Source organism: Panthera uncia, chromosome B4 (genome assembly GCF_023721935.1).
Source record: "Panthera uncia isolate 11264 chromosome B4, Puncia_PCG_1.0, whole genome shotgun sequence".
Classification (NCBI taxonomy): Eukaryota; Metazoa; Chordata; class Mammalia; order Carnivora; family Felidae; genus Panthera; species Panthera uncia.
The window spans coordinates 4,979,114-4,994,455 of NC_064809.1; the positions used below are offsets into that span (position 1 = coordinate 4,979,114).

At 43.6% G+C, this 15,342-nt stretch overlaps 1 protein-coding gene across 1 annotated transcript in view; it reads right to left on the reverse strand.

Annotated features, from left to right (window-relative positions):
* The window catches only part of GDI2 (GDP dissociation inhibitor 2), a 33,734-nt gene extending 23,204 nt beyond the window's left edge, over positions 1–10,530 (reverse strand). The window contains exons 1-2 of the mRNA XM_049624557.1: positions 10,208–10,530; positions 1,964–2,071 (exon numbers count right to left, since the gene is read on the reverse strand). Coding sequence (XP_049480514.1) covers positions 1,964–2,071; positions 10,208–10,252 — 153 coding nt within the window. The 5' untranslated portion in view covers positions 10,253–10,530. The remainder of the gene's footprint in view (positions 1–1,963; positions 2,072–10,207) is intronic.
* Positions 10,531–15,342: the final 4,812 nt, after the last annotated feature.

Here is a 15,342-nt window from a genome sequence, read left to right on the forward strand (position 1 = left end):
AGAAAGAAAGAAAGAAAGAAAGAAAGAAAGAAAGAAAGAAAGAAAGAGAAAGAAAGAAGCTTTCAGTCTAAAATTTGGGAATATTCATTTGAACTCATGGATTTTATTGTTAATGTGGAAGTGAATAGACAAAGTTGGTATATGTTTACTCATAAAAATCCCCAAGTCCTTGAGTATATTCACTGGGGGAGAAAAAAGGCAGCTTGCTCATCTTACTGAAGATCAATAAACGTACTAAGTGTAGAAGGAATGGTGCCAACGTATCACTCTACAGATTATTCTCAATGAAGAGATGTGGTGGTCATCACCTTAACTAGGGTCAAACTTAGCATCATGAACAGTGGGGAAATCTAGACATTATGTGCCTCTGATATGATGCAATATGAGGTACACAGCAATGCTTTCTTATTATAAACTAGCTTGAACTTTTCAAAAGGGAAAAACAAGTGAGGAGATTTTTGTAGATTAAGAGAATAAAGAGAAACCACACCAAAGGCAATATTTAAACTGGTTCAAAAAAAAGAGGGGCGGGGGGATGCCTGGGTGGCTCAGTCAGTTAAGAGTACGACTTCGGCTCAGGTCATGGTCTCATGGTTCTTGAGTTTGAGCCCCGAGTCGGGCTCTGCACACACAGTGCAGAGCTTGCTTCGAATTCTCGGTCTCCCTCTCTCTGCCTCTCCCTGCCTCTCCCCGCCTCTCCCTGACTCAATTCGCACACACGTGCTCTCTCTCAAAAATAAACATTTAAAAAAACAAAACAAACAAAAACCACCACCATACACAATATAAGACATTCTTAGCATCAGTGGGCAATTTGAGTATGATCTGGATATTACGGTTAATTTTTCTTAAACATGATAACGAATGATACCATGATTACATAGGAGAATGTTATTCTTAGCCAGTGAATGCTGAAAGATTCAGGTCACGTATCATGATGTCTATTACTTCTAAGGACTCAACCCAGTAACAAAAAAAGACAAAGCAAATATTGAAAAATGTCAGCCGCTAAATCCAGATGGAAGGTTGATCCATTGTTATTATTCTTTCAACTTTTCTGTAGGCCTGAATACAGAAAAAATTTTTGATAAAAATATGAAGTCTATTTTATCAGTCATTATTTAAAGTAATTGGTAATGTCTATAGATCTCCTATAAAATACAGTACAGCTCATATCCATGCGTGTGGATGTTGAACAAACCTCACAGAGAAAAAGTTAGTAAAACACTTTTTGTATGTGCTTTAAATATTTAAATATTATTTGTTTTATCATGAGAAGAAGCAAAAATAGAAGAGTTGATTAAAACACATAGGTACAAATTAAAAAACAATAATGAAATGAATATCCATTTTTAAAACACTCAGATTAAGAAATAAAACACTACACGGTCATCAGGGGCCCTTGTGGGCACCTCCACACTACATCACTCTGCCTTTCCTCACCCTTGAGGCATCTGCTCTCACGATTTTTTTTTTTTTTAGTAAAACACACTTTGGAAATGCTTCCTGTGCCCATGCTCTAGAAAAGTAGGAAGCAGGGCAGTAGAGCAAAAGGAACTACACCTTTGGAGTCATATAACCTAGGTTCCCAGCCCTTCTCTGGGGTTGTTAACAACACAGACTATTTTGTCACCTGAAAACTGAGGATAAAAACACCTCTTCAAGTAACTAGGAGAATACATAAAACCAAGTGGAAAACACGGGCACTGTGCTGGGCATATATCAGATATCCATCAGGAGTCTATACCTTTAGCTTCAAGAGATAACGGGTAACTGCTCCAAGGTGGCAGGAAAGGTCACAACTTAAATTTCTACAAGCCCTAAACTAGCAGCCCCTTTTGAAAAAATAGGTTACAGATAATCTATTTAATAAAACAAAATTAAACCTATCTATAAGGAGTGAAATTGAGATTCACAAGTCAAAGATTCGAAGAATGAAAGGCACAAGTAACTTAATACTTACATCTTCCAGAGGTGTTATAGATGCACTTTCTCCTCCATAATACGGGTTTCTATCCATGTGAAGAACTTTCTTTCCGTTCACTGACATTATACCTGACAGGATGCATTCCTACAGGAAAAGCAGAAGTATCTTCAAAAGAAGTAAAGCATTACAGCACGTTTCGAACATTACTTTTTTTTGTAAAGCCCCTCATTAAACATTCTTTTAGTAATTAATACTTAGTATGCACAATATATGACTTAAGGACAAAGCCCAAAGTGCCCAGGGTTCCAAGAGTGGTCTGTGGACCCCCGTGGGCCTCAAGGTTAGAACCATTTTCATAACACTAAGACATTATTCACTATTTGTCCACTGCGCTAGCATTAGCACCAATGGTCCAAGACCAACGGCAGACAGAACGAATTAGGACAGTAGCCCCACTCTGCACTACTCATTATATTCGCCACCACCAGGTACCCAGTTTTAAAAAAAGGCTGGCTTACTCAAACATGTCCTTGATGAAGCATTAAAATCACCTTTGTTGGGAAAAAAAAATTACCTGTTAAATATACACCCTTGAATGCCCACCATTTTATTTTAATACTGTGTGACAAAATGGGAAGTCCACATAAGGTAACTCTGGCTCAAGGAAAACCATTTGTGCAACTGATGTGTATGCTGAACTAACCACTTCTTTGTTCATGGGTCATCTTTTTAATTTATTTTGAGAGAGTGCCCGTACAAGTTGGGGAGAGGCAGAGAGAGACAAGAGAGAATCCCAAGCAGGCTCCAGACCATCAGTGCAGAGCCCAACACGGGGCTCAATCTCACGAACCATGAGGTCGTGACCTGAGCGGAGATCAAGAGCTGGATGCTTAACAGACTGAGCCACACGGGCACCCCTCATGGATCATCATTTTTATTTGAAAGAACAACTGACCAATAAACTATTACTCAGACCTAGATATATGTCACATGTGGTTTCAGATTTCATACTACAACAGATATTTAAAAAAAAAAAACAAAAACCTGCCACTAATATTTTGGTATAAATCAAAGAATATCCACAACCATGTGGAAGGCTATTAGAATACTCGTCCCTGTTCCCACTGCACATCTGTTACGAGGCCTGATTTTCTTCAGATACTTCAGCTGGTATCTGACAAAAGTCTGAACACCAAAGCAGGTGAAAATTCAGCTTTCAAGCCAGACATTAAAACTAGACATTCTGCACATTAAAGAGATGTGCAGAAAATGTAAAACAATAATACTCTTCTCACAATGTTTTTGTTTTGGAAGATAGTTATACTTCATAAAACTTATTCATGTTAACACGTAGTGGGTTTATCATTACTATCTTTAAGTGAATTAATACAAATTTTTTAAACTTCTCAGTGTTGATTTCTAATGATAAATATTGATAAACATAACCACTATAAACAAAACTCTTCAGGGTCCTCAATTTTTTCAGTGTAAAAAGATCCCAAAGTCAAAGAGTTTGAGAACCAGAGCCCTAAAGGAAGCATCCAGAATAAGCACTAGTAAGTGGCAACAAATAGAGAATTATAAACGACTACTCTCAAGAAAAAGGTAAATGAAACATGAATATACTAAGATACACCATATCAAGGTGGAGGGGGAAAAGGAAAAAAAGAAGAATATGATTAATGAATTAATGAGAAGAAACCCAGAGATGGGATACACATTCACTCAAAACCTGTAGCATGGTTTTGGTGACCAGGGCTTTATCTTTTAAAAAGAAAAAGGAAATTCCATGCATCATCACAAATCCTAGGGCTTTTCAAAATTACCCCAAAGACCCTACATAGCAGAGAACAATCTCACTCCCCTAGAAGTCTGACTCTGATACCTTATTTTAAAAATTCTTAAGTATTTCAAATTTTATTCCATAATATATCTATTCATTTTAGTATTTTTGAAAGGTTTTAAGTTCTCATCAGGTTCAAATTTCACTTTACGAGGGTGTATCATTTCTTATTTAGATCAAGAACCAAAACACTATGAGTGCTCCCTCCAGAAGGCCACTTCATGCCCTGTTCTGGTCACAACCACACCCCCCACCCCTTCTCATGATTTCTAAGAGCAAAGATTTGTTCTGCTGGTTTTTAAACTCAGAATAAATGGAATCATGCAGTATACCTTTTTTTTTGTATATACACCTTTTATCCAACATTATGTTTACAAGATTCACCCATGTTTTGTGTGTTCTTGAAATTCACTTATTCTCACTGCCACAGAGCAGAGTCCCCAAGGTACAAGAGTCAAGTCCAGCCTGCACACGATTTTCATAAAGATTTACTGGGAAGCACCCATTCCGATTCATTTACATAGTGTCCATGGCTGGTTTCACGGTCCCACAGTAGAACCGTGGTTGTGACAGAGACTGCATAGCCGGCATAACCTAAAAGATTCACCATCTGGACCTTTACAGAAGGTCTAACCCTGCAAGCAGTGGATGGATCTCAGCGTGTGCTTCCCATGTAGCCTCACCCGCGAAGGGCTGAGAAACGTCAATTCTAAGCAGGTTCTCAGACTTCACTTTGCATCCACATCACTTGGAGGGCTTGTTAAAGCAGATTGTGGGGCTTCCATCCCCAGAACTGGGTTGGGGCTTTCTCACCAGGCTGGGAGCGTGCCTTTCTCACCAGGCTGAGAGACCACTAATGAGGCTGGTCCAGGACCAGTTTCAAGAATGGTTATGAAAGCACCGCCGCTCCAAACTCTAACAAAGGTGAGAATCAACTGGGGATCACGCTAGGCAGGGGTGCCTGGCTGGTAGAGCATGAACTCTAGGTCACGGGGTCACCGAGTTCGAGCCCCACACCGGGCTTAGAGCCTACTTCAACAAAACAAAACCGAGGATCACGCTGGCCTGCAGGTGTTGCTTCGGCATATCCAGCGTGAGGCCTAGCCTTCTGCACTTCCAGCAAAAGCCCTCAGGTGTTGCAGAAGGAGTTGGTCCAAGGACCACGGTTTGGGTAACAGAGCTATAGAGACTTTAGTTGATGGGCATCTGGACGGTTCCAGTTTTTGACCATTACAAATATTCTCAACGTGTTTTTATTATGTATTTGTTGGATACATATCAAGGAAGGCACAATTGTGTTCAACTTCAGGAGATACTCCCAAACAGCTTTCCAAAGTGATTGTACTAACGTACACTTTTGTCAGCAGTGTGTGAAAGTTGCTGTTGTTTCAAATCCTTGCCCAACACACTTGTGTCTTTTTAATTTTAGCCCTTCTACTTAGGATGTGGTTTAATTTGCATTTCCTGACAACTAATGAGGTTGGGCACTTTTTTATAGTTTAACTGATAATCAGTATCTTCTTTTGATAAGTACCTACTCAAATTATTTGCCCTTTTTAAAAACGGGCTTCTTCTTACTGCTATATAAAAGTTCCTTTCATATTCTGGATAAAAGTGCTTTATTAGTTATATATATTGCAAACATCTTCTTCCATTCTGTGGCTTGCCTTTTCAGTTTCTTAACGATGTCTTGATAAACAGAACTGAAGACATTTTCCAACCCTAATATTACCAAAAGCAACTCACTTGTTCAAAACACAAAATCCAAAGCAGCACTAACATATACGGCTCAACATAATACATGAAAGTAAAATAAAACTTACTATCTCAAAAACAGGTTAGGGCACGGAGAGAGGGAGACTAAATAGTCCTATTTCCAGCCATCAAAGGCACACTTCAGAGTTCAACTTTTGGAAGCAAAAATACAGCAAGCAAATCTGCATGTTGCATGTCTTCTATATACAACTTCTCATGCTCCCCTGCAAATAAGCATGATCCACTCACTGGACCATGGCTCTAAAGCAAGCACTAAAGGTGGAGGCCTAAAATAAAGGGCTCAATAATTTGAAGATTCACTAAAGTCCAAAGAGCTGATAATAACCACCTTTAAAGGCATCGCTTGTTACAGTTGTTACAGGAAAAACAAAACTACAGCAAAAAACACCAAACAGAAAGTAAACGCACACAAAAATGATTAGGAAAACAGGTACCTAAAAACCGATACTAAAGAAAAGTCCCTCTTGAAACCCACTTACCTAGAAATATGAAGAAAATGTTAACTTGAACATTTCTGAATCCACTAATCTCAATGATATATGCTTTACAGCAATAACAAAAAAAAACCACTGTTTTCAGCAGAATGTTCCTTTAAATGTCTCTGTCCCTTAAATGCATCTCATTAAATGCTGTCAGAAGATAATTTTTCTTGAAATTGGCTCTAATTATATGTTTCCTGCTCAAAATCCTCTCCCACTGCTTAAAAAGATAAAGTTCAAATTTCTTAGCCTAGTGCATTCAACCTTTTTACCAACAGGCCTTCTTTCCAACCTTATTTCCCAATCTGCCTCTTCATACCTTCTGTCTGAGGCAAAATAAACTTCCCATTCCTTCCATACATCCTGTTCTTACTACCAACCTATCCTGCTCACTCTGCCTAGAAAATCATTCCTCCTGCTCAAAGCCTACCAATATTTTAAAAAGTCAGCTTACATACTTCCTTCTTTATGAAGGTTTTCCTGATTCCCCTGTCTGAATTCCCACGTGTAGCTCTATTACAGCTCTTAGTACTTTCTCATATCAACTCCTACAGTTACCGTCCTCTGTGAGAAGCTATTTGTTTATAGAAAGTGCGTGTACCTCTTTATTGCCTGTAACTGATCACAACAGTCACAGTTTAAATAACTGAAATTGGGGAAGACATTACTCCATTAAGAGTCTTCGGGGAGCCTGGGTGGCTCAGTCAGGTAAGCCTCCGACTTCAGCTCAGGTCATGACCTCACAGTTCGTGGGTTTGAGCCCTGCATTGGGCTCTGTGCTGACAGCTCGGAGCCTGGAGCCTGGAGCCTGCATTGGATTCTGGGTCTCCCTCTCTCTCTCTCTCTGCCCCTCCCCCGCTTATGCTCTGTCTCTCTCTCTTCCAAAAATAAATAAACATTAAAAAAAATCTTTAAAAAAAAAAAAAGAGTCTTTAATCAGGTACAAGGAGAAGGAAGATAGAGGTAAATGTCGATTATCATCTATGTGAGCCAAAATATTTACCTAGTGGTTTTTCAAACCAAGTATCTCACTACTACCTCTAGACGCTGAAATGCATCTGATTTTATTTCTGTTCTATTGGGCCAGTACGCTTGAAACGGATTTAAAATACAGACTGCAAAACATTTATACCTTCCAAAAATAAGACATTTGTACATATTGGCCCAATGATTGCTACTGCAGTGAATAGAAAGTCCTTTGTGAACAAAACTCTAACAGAGCGATGGCAAGGATTTTCAAAGAGCAAATCTGAGAAGCAATTTAAGATGTTTAAATCAGATATAAAAACTCCTCTTTTAAATCACAAAATTTTAATAAAGAAAAAAGGAGAAATCACATCTGGGATGTAAAATAATTTCTAAATATAGAATACTGAGAATACTGGTTAAGTATCACTAGAGTATGTTTCTATTCATGACCCTCTACCAGAATTATTATGTAGAACAAAACAACATATATACCTCCTCGAGGCACCAACAGCTGTGGAACTAGTTACCCTTTTATACACTATTTTTAAGAAAATTCAAGAATTCACTGCCAAACCCAAAGTCAATTAGAAGCAGCATCTTAGGTGGTCAGATGAGGTCTACACACGCTGCCATCAAAGGAAAGTAAAGGTCACCTTAACAGCAAAGTAAGGGAGGAGGAAGAAAATGAAAAGCAGACTGAAGCGCTCACTCACTCACAAAGGCAAGCAGTCTGCGACTAGTTAGTGAGGGCCAGAGCTTACCAGGTGTCTCATCATGTCAAGGCATGACACAGTGCTTAATCCTCAGGGCGTGAAATCTTAGTTATCAAGTAAATTATGTTCCTTAGTTTGGTAAACAAGTTGTGATGTCATTTGGAGCAGCTTTTATCAGAAAGTTGTGGTTCTTTCTTTAAAGGGAGAATCAATCCTCAATTCCTCAGAAAACTCAATTATATGGAATATTCCCTTTCTCCTAGACACAGAATGATTTTGTTCTAAGGTATACATTTTGTGTCTTATTTATTAAAGTTACCAGCAACATCTGTGGATCACTATGACCTTCATTTTAGAAGGAACAACTGACACAAAACAGTGCCAACACTAGGCAACAAACGCCGACACTTTCTTTAAAAGTAACAAGTTCACAGCACTAAAAGTACTCGACACACTGCCCTCCTGCGATATGTGGTACCCATAGTGGATTGCGTATGCCTGTTTGCAGGTTCTTAAGCCTCAGGTACTAACTATTTAGAAGCCAAAAATTAAGAAAATTAAGTGGTATGTTCACTCCAAATACTCGGCCAAGCGTGATTTCAGGGTTTTTAACTTTGGTGGTCTCATCTCACTTTGAGCAGTCCTGGTGTCACTAGAAAAAAGGGTACAAGATTTACCATGGTCAAATCATCCTGCCACCACCGCTCCCATCAATGAGCGTGGATGCTCTGAATGGAGAGAATTCTCAAAGAACATCTGAGAAAACAATGTAAGAAGGCTCACGGGGATTAAAGCTATCACAGCTGTAAAGTGAGGGCAGAAATTGGTCTGATTTCTAGTTAGGCATGAATCTACCACTCATCAAAAAGATCACAATCGACCCAAATGAATGTTTAAATTTTTTTAATGTTTATTTATTTTTGAGAGACAGAGAGAGGGAGACACAGAATCCGAAGCAGGCTCCAGGCCCCGAGCTGTCAGCACAGAGCCCGATGCGGGGCTCGTACTCACAAACTGCGAGATCGAGACCTGAGCCCAAGTCGGCCGCTCAACCGACTGAGCCACCCAGGCGCCCCAACCCAAATGAATACTTAAATAAAATGCATCATCTCCACTGGGTCGGTGTCCAGTACGACTGTGCTATCTCTGACACAAACTGCTGCTTCCAAACCAGGCATGTAGAAACCTGCAAGATGGATTTGCACTCGTTCGTCCACGTCCAACGGACCTAATCAAGAGCAAATCTGAAAGACCAGCAATAACCGCAGGAAAACAGAACGGGCTCTTACAACATGCCGGCAGCAACGGTCCCCATCCCCATGGGCAAAACCCTCCACAGACCACAGAGCTCAGCTTGGAATCCCAATCAGATGCTTTAAAAACATTCACTGAAGAAAAAAACAGCCGCACAGCTTGGACACTTTAAAATCAGACACTTTAAAAACATTAATTGAAGAAACATTAACAGCAGGTGGGCCTGTTCGTTTAGGCACCCTACAGTTGGCCAACTCACCACCTGGAAAGAAATTCAACCTTTCAAAACAACCCGGTAGTTTCCTAGGTCAGTGGTCTCAGCTATTTGGTGCTGCTTCTCGGCCAGTCACACGTGGGTCTGGACCGGCCAGTAGTAGAGAACTTGGCCTCTATAGCCATCAATCCATCACCAATCCATTTCTTAGGGGAAAGCCCCGAGAAGCGACAATGGAGGCAGGGAACAGACCGAACAAAAGGACAAGGTGGCAAAGGTCAGCTGAGAAAGCATTCGATAGACAAGTTTTGAGCAAACTCATTCCCAACTCTACAGATGCTCAAAAAGTGAGCTGGGAGGGTGGTGAGAAGGAAGGCATAATGCCTCTCATTTGAAACGGGCGCGGAGATAAAAGGCTAATTTTTCTCCCCAAACCTAAGTTAACCGAACTGTATCCAGCACAAAACAGCGACTGGCCAAGGACCCGTCACAAAATCTTCTGCCTAGCTCTGGCAGGCAAAGACGGATGAGTAGTAGTGGCTGAAGTCTAAGTAGGAAACGCAAGAGTGGCCTCCGCCCTCCCCCACTCTGCCTGGTGCTTTTCCGTTTCCAATCGGGAGAGGCCAGCAACCCATAAAGGAGGTGGACGAGTACCGATCCCCAATCGGGCTTCCCCCCCGCCGCCGAGCAAAGCGGAAAAACTGTCCTTTTCCAGCTGGACCGGGTTTTCCATCTCCGGTCTCTCGATTCACGTTTAGGGCCGCGAGCCCGAGCAGCTGGGCACTGCCGCAGGCCCGGACTCGTGGGGACGCACCCGTCGCCACCCGCCCCAACGCCCTGCAGAGCAAGGCCCCCAACGACGACCAAAGGCCGTGTGCACAAGGACAGCGTGCGAGACGCAGGCCCCGCTGGGAGGCCGGCCCGGGCAGAAGGCGGCGCGGCCCGGCGGGGAGGGCCCGGGCCTCGTGCGGCGGCGCGGGCGGCAGGGAGGGGTGGGGAGAGGGGGCGCGGGGCCCGCCGCCCAGAACTCACCGTCAGGCCGGTGCCCAGCACGATCACGTCGTACTCCTCATTCATGGCGGGGGAGGACGAGCACCGAAGCCCAGGAAGGGAGAAAGCGCAGGGACTCGAGAGGCCCGGGGCTACTCGACCACCCTGAAGCGACAGGGGGAGCGCTCAGACCGGTCTCAGGGCCCGACAAAAACGGGAAGCCAGGGCTAGAGGCGAAACGGAGCTGGAGAGGAGGGACGCCGGCCGCCACCTCAGACGGGAAGAGAAGAGCGGGGCAGGGGAGGGGAGGGAAGACCGGGAAGGGAGGGGAAGGCGGGCGGCGACTGGGGCCTCCGCAGCCGGGGCGGGGCTTAGGGAAGGCGCTCGGAGGGCCGTCGATCACAGCCTTCTCGCCCTCTCATTGGCTGCATTCCGTCGCCCGACCAACTTTCTTCCTCTCTCACGTCTCGCGAGAAGAGGGCGGGCTGTGCCTTCAGCGGTTCCGGTCTTCCACCCGGCCCGCTGCCACCGTGGTTGGGGGCGGTGGGGGCGGAGGGGGCGGAGGGGGTCCCCGCGCCTGGGCCCTTGAGGTCGTACGGCTGGGAGCGTGCCGGCGGTCGGAGAGCGGCGGTCCGGTTCGTTGCTCCCGCAGTGGTGTGGGAGCCGAGGCGCGCCCAGGGCCCCGAGACCTCCCGCCGCCCTTGGACTTTGAGCTTGAGTCGGCCACGTGCGCCGGAGCCGGCCGGGGGCCCCGCACTCCCGCCCTGCCACCGGCTGGCTACGCACCGCGTGCCGAGCGTCGTGCAGGCCTCGGCCCCGAGTGCTCGTGCGGCTGCGCCTACCTCGGCCAGTGGCAACTTGCTTTGTTTTCCTTTTTGTCCTGCCTCCTTTTTCTCAATGAAAGAGGACCCGAGGTATTTTAAGCAGCTCAGAAATCACTCGTGTTACCTTACTTCCCGCCCTGTGTCTTGCCTGTGCGGCCTGAGGAAATTTAAGGGAAGGGGGAAAACAACAACAACAATTTTTTAACAAAGAAAACGCTTGGCGTAAATATAGGGGAAGTCCAGGTTTGGGAAGCAGGCCTGAGAGCTGTAGCTCAAGCCGGCTATAGGAATTGTAACTGACCAGTGTATGCACTCCTTCCCCCACCCCCAACCGTTGTAGGATTCCCACTGGAATCTCCAGCTTTGGGTATGGAGACAGGTGTAAGGAGAGGCTTGTGTTCTCAACCAAAGAGAGTACACCCTATAGGGGCAGTGTAGATAAGCGATTTCCCTAAAGCCTTGGATAGCCTGTGTTTTCAGCCTGGGATAAATCTGCATACTCAGACGAAAGAGTTGGCGTTTCCTTCTAGATTTACTCCCAAGCACCGCTGGATAAGAGCTATTCAAAGAGAATCTTGGTGGACAGAACTTCCTTCATACTTAAATCATTCAGATTCCGGAAATAATGTAACAGTATTGTACAATGTTTCTTCGCCCCAGAAAAAGTTTTAAGTGCTCTACCAGACAGTGCACCTTTGGGGAGTGCTGGACAGTTTAAATTTATGTACCTTAATTGGATTTGTATCCATTAGCGACCAAATGAATTTCTATAAGTAGACAAAAACCAAGTGCAGAGTTGACTACTGAACCCATTATGTGCCAGTGGGTGTAACTGACTCTTCTGGTAGCTAAGCATGTTTTAAGAAGGTCCTGCTGTTTCTCTCCAAGTATGTGCACGTGTATATGCACATGCTTATAAACAACAGAAATTTACTTCTCAGAGTTCTGTAGGCTACCAAGTAAAAGATCAAGGTGTGTCTGAGGGCCTGCTTCCTGGTTCTATTTGTCTTTTCGCTTTGTCCTCACACGGTGGGAGAAGATGGGAGGGGGAAGGGATGTCTCTGGCTGCTTTTACAACATTACCTACATTTTTTAACTGACATGAAATATTGACCCATTTTTAAAAACTAGCAATAACGAGTGCAGGCTGGTTCAATCAGTAAAGCATGTGACTCTTGATCTAGGAGTAATGAGTTTGAGCCCCGTGTTGGGCTTAGAGAATACTTTAAAAAAAAAAAAATCTTTGGGGCACCTGACTAGCTCAGTCACTGGAGCATGCAACTCTTGATCTCAGGGTTGTGAGTTTGGGCCCCCACACTGGGCGTGGAACCTACTTAAAAAAAATTATAAAAAGTAAAAAATAATAACAATAAAGAGCCTTTTTCATGTATTGCTGTATTGCCATCAACCTCTGAATGTTGAAGAGGCTTTTGAGCATATCTGCTGAATTATGTTACCATGTTTTAAGTAAAGGGTAATTCATCAATATTCAGGTGAAGTTAATGAGAAACTCCAAAGCGTTGGATAAGGGATCTGAATTTTAGGCTAATGAGGCTCTTCAATCTGATCCCCTACACTGAAGTTTAGTTTGTGGAAGGACACACACATACACGAAAACCCAAAAACAAAAACTAAAAAACAACAAAACAGACAAAAAACCAAAAACAACTGGATTAATCCCGAATTCCGTGCCCGCTCTAGGATCTTCAACCTCGTCTATTCCAGTTGCCAAGGAACTTGGTAGACAACAAATACTGTTTACGGTGAAGTGGCTTGAAAGCCACTAAATGGTTCAGTGTATTCCTAAAAGAGTGAAACTTAGGTTTGGGGGAAGTGGGTGACTTGTGGAGAGCAGTGGAAAATACCATCCCTCGTAAAGGTATTTAAGTCTTTGTACAAAGCAAGAGTTCAGTGTGATTGTAATTTAGAGCCGGGTGCTTGGGAATCGTTGCTGATCTGTTTGCACTAAGCCCCCGCCCGCGCTTTACAGAGGGAGAGACTGAGTCCAAGGAAGATAGCAGAACGAACCCCAGTCCCGGACATCTTTCTGTCCTGAACCCCTGTACCAGTTTCTCAACCAGTTTCCCTTCTGTCTGTGGTAACCATTATCTTCCTGAAATGTGAATCGGATCCTGTTCATGCTTCTGCCTACCTTTTGCGTCTAGAATAAAATGCAAACCCCTTGCTATGGCCTAAAAGGTGTTGTGCAATCTAACCTCCGTATATCTCTCCAACTTCATCTTGTGTGCTTCTTGTTCACTACACTCCAAACACACTAGTCTTTCAGTTCCTAGAATCTGGTCAAGCTTTTAACCACCCGAGGGCCTCTGCGCTCTTGTGGGTCCCATAACTACCAAGCCGCACTTCCCCTCCTACATACACGTCTTCACAGCTGGTTCTTTCTGCTTCCTTAAGTTTCTGCATGAAAATCTTCCCTGACCACCTTGTCTAAAGTAGCTTTCTCCTCAAATTTCATTCTCTAAAAGCACCCTGCTTGTTGCTTTCGTTGATTTCTATCAAATTGCTAATTACATCCTTTACTTGTTCCTTGTCTGCCTGCTAATCAGAATGTAAAGTCCATAATGATGCCATCATGCCTGACAGATGATGAGTAAATATTTGATGAATGAATGAGACACCTGGAAGTTAATCCCTAGATCAACAAGGACTAAATGTGACAAAATACTACCAGTTCCTTTTGATAACTTTTGACAAGGGCAGCTTTTCTTATTGCAGAAGATACTAAAATTAATACTTTACAGGCTCCTAAAGCTAGAGATCTATACAATATAAATCTGTTTAAAATCTGGATAGCTAATGCTGAAGATAAAACATAATAGGATATCTGGGGGAAATTTTTAATTAGATCCCCCAAATAAGTATTTCCTAGTTTATGCTGCATTCATTTGCCCACACCCACAAACTGCAATCTGCTCCCAATCTCCAGTTTAGTAGTGACTGGCTCCACCCTGGGTCCAAACCAGAATTCTAGATCTCATCCTTGCTTCTGTCTTCTTTCTCTCCTTCCACATCTATTCCGATTTTGTTTTGCTGTGTAAGGAACCACCCCAAAGCTTAGTGGCTTTAAAAAACAAACAAACAAACAAACAAACAAACAAAAAAAAACTAGTGACTTAACAAGTTATTACTATCTCTTAACGGTTCCGGGGGTTGAATGGGTTCAGATGTGTGGGAATTGCTTGGGTCTATGATGCAGTTGTAAACCAGGGGGTTTACATCATCTGAAAACTCGACTAGACTGGACATCCAACATGGCGCACTCCCGTGGCTCACAGCTGATGATGGCTGTCAGCCGGGTGCTGAGCTGGGGCTGTCGACAACAGCAGCTATGTATGTGTGTCCCCTCCACTCGGTTTGCACGTCTCGAAGTATGGTAGTTGTCTTCCAAGGGTATACATCCCAAGAAACAAGAAATGGAAGGCCTGGGCCCAGGAACTGGCGCAGCATCTCTTCTGCCATATTCTACTCATCAAAGCAGTTACAGAGCACACCCAAATTCAACAGAAGGAGTTATACGGATGCCTGGGTGGCTCAGTCAGTTAAGTGTCGGACTCGATTTTGGCTCAGGTCATGATCTCATGGCTGTGAGATCCAGCCCCATGTTGAGCCTACTTGGGATTCTCTGTCTCCCACTCTCTGCCCCTCCCTCCCACACTCCCACACACACACACACACACACTCTCTCACTCTCTCTCTCTCTCTCAAAAATAAATAAAAACTGAAACAAAACAAAAAAAGGAGCTATAAAACCCACCTGTCAGTGAGAAAACTTGCCAATGTGTGTGTACCCATCTTCAATCTGCCACAATACCCCCCATTATGTTCTGGCCATTCCGCCTCATAAAAATCCCAGTCCCTTCTCTCCAACCTCATTGCTGCTACACTGGTACAGCCCACCGTCAAGTTATCTCCTTAGATAAGTGCAAAAGCTTTCTTGGACACCTGGCCTTCAGTACAGGTGTCTCAAGCTTGTTCTCTATAGTCTAACCTAAGTGAACTTCATCAAAATCTAAAGTGACTGGGGGTGGCACCTGGGTGGCTCCGTCGGTTGAGCATCTGACTTCGGCTCTCGTGCTTCACGAGTTCAAGCCCCGTGTTGGGCTCTGTGCTGACAGCTCCAGAACCTGGAGCCTGCTTCGAATTCTGTGTGTGTCTCTCTCTCTGCCCCTCCTTTGCCCCTCCCCCACTCACCCTCTGTCTCTCTTTCAAAAATAAACATGAAAAATTTTTCTAAAAAATCCAAAGTGACCAAGCTGATCATGTCTTTAAAATCTTTCCAAGGCCTCCACTGCTCTTGGAATAAAAAGTCCAAACACTGGTCATTTCCAAAGA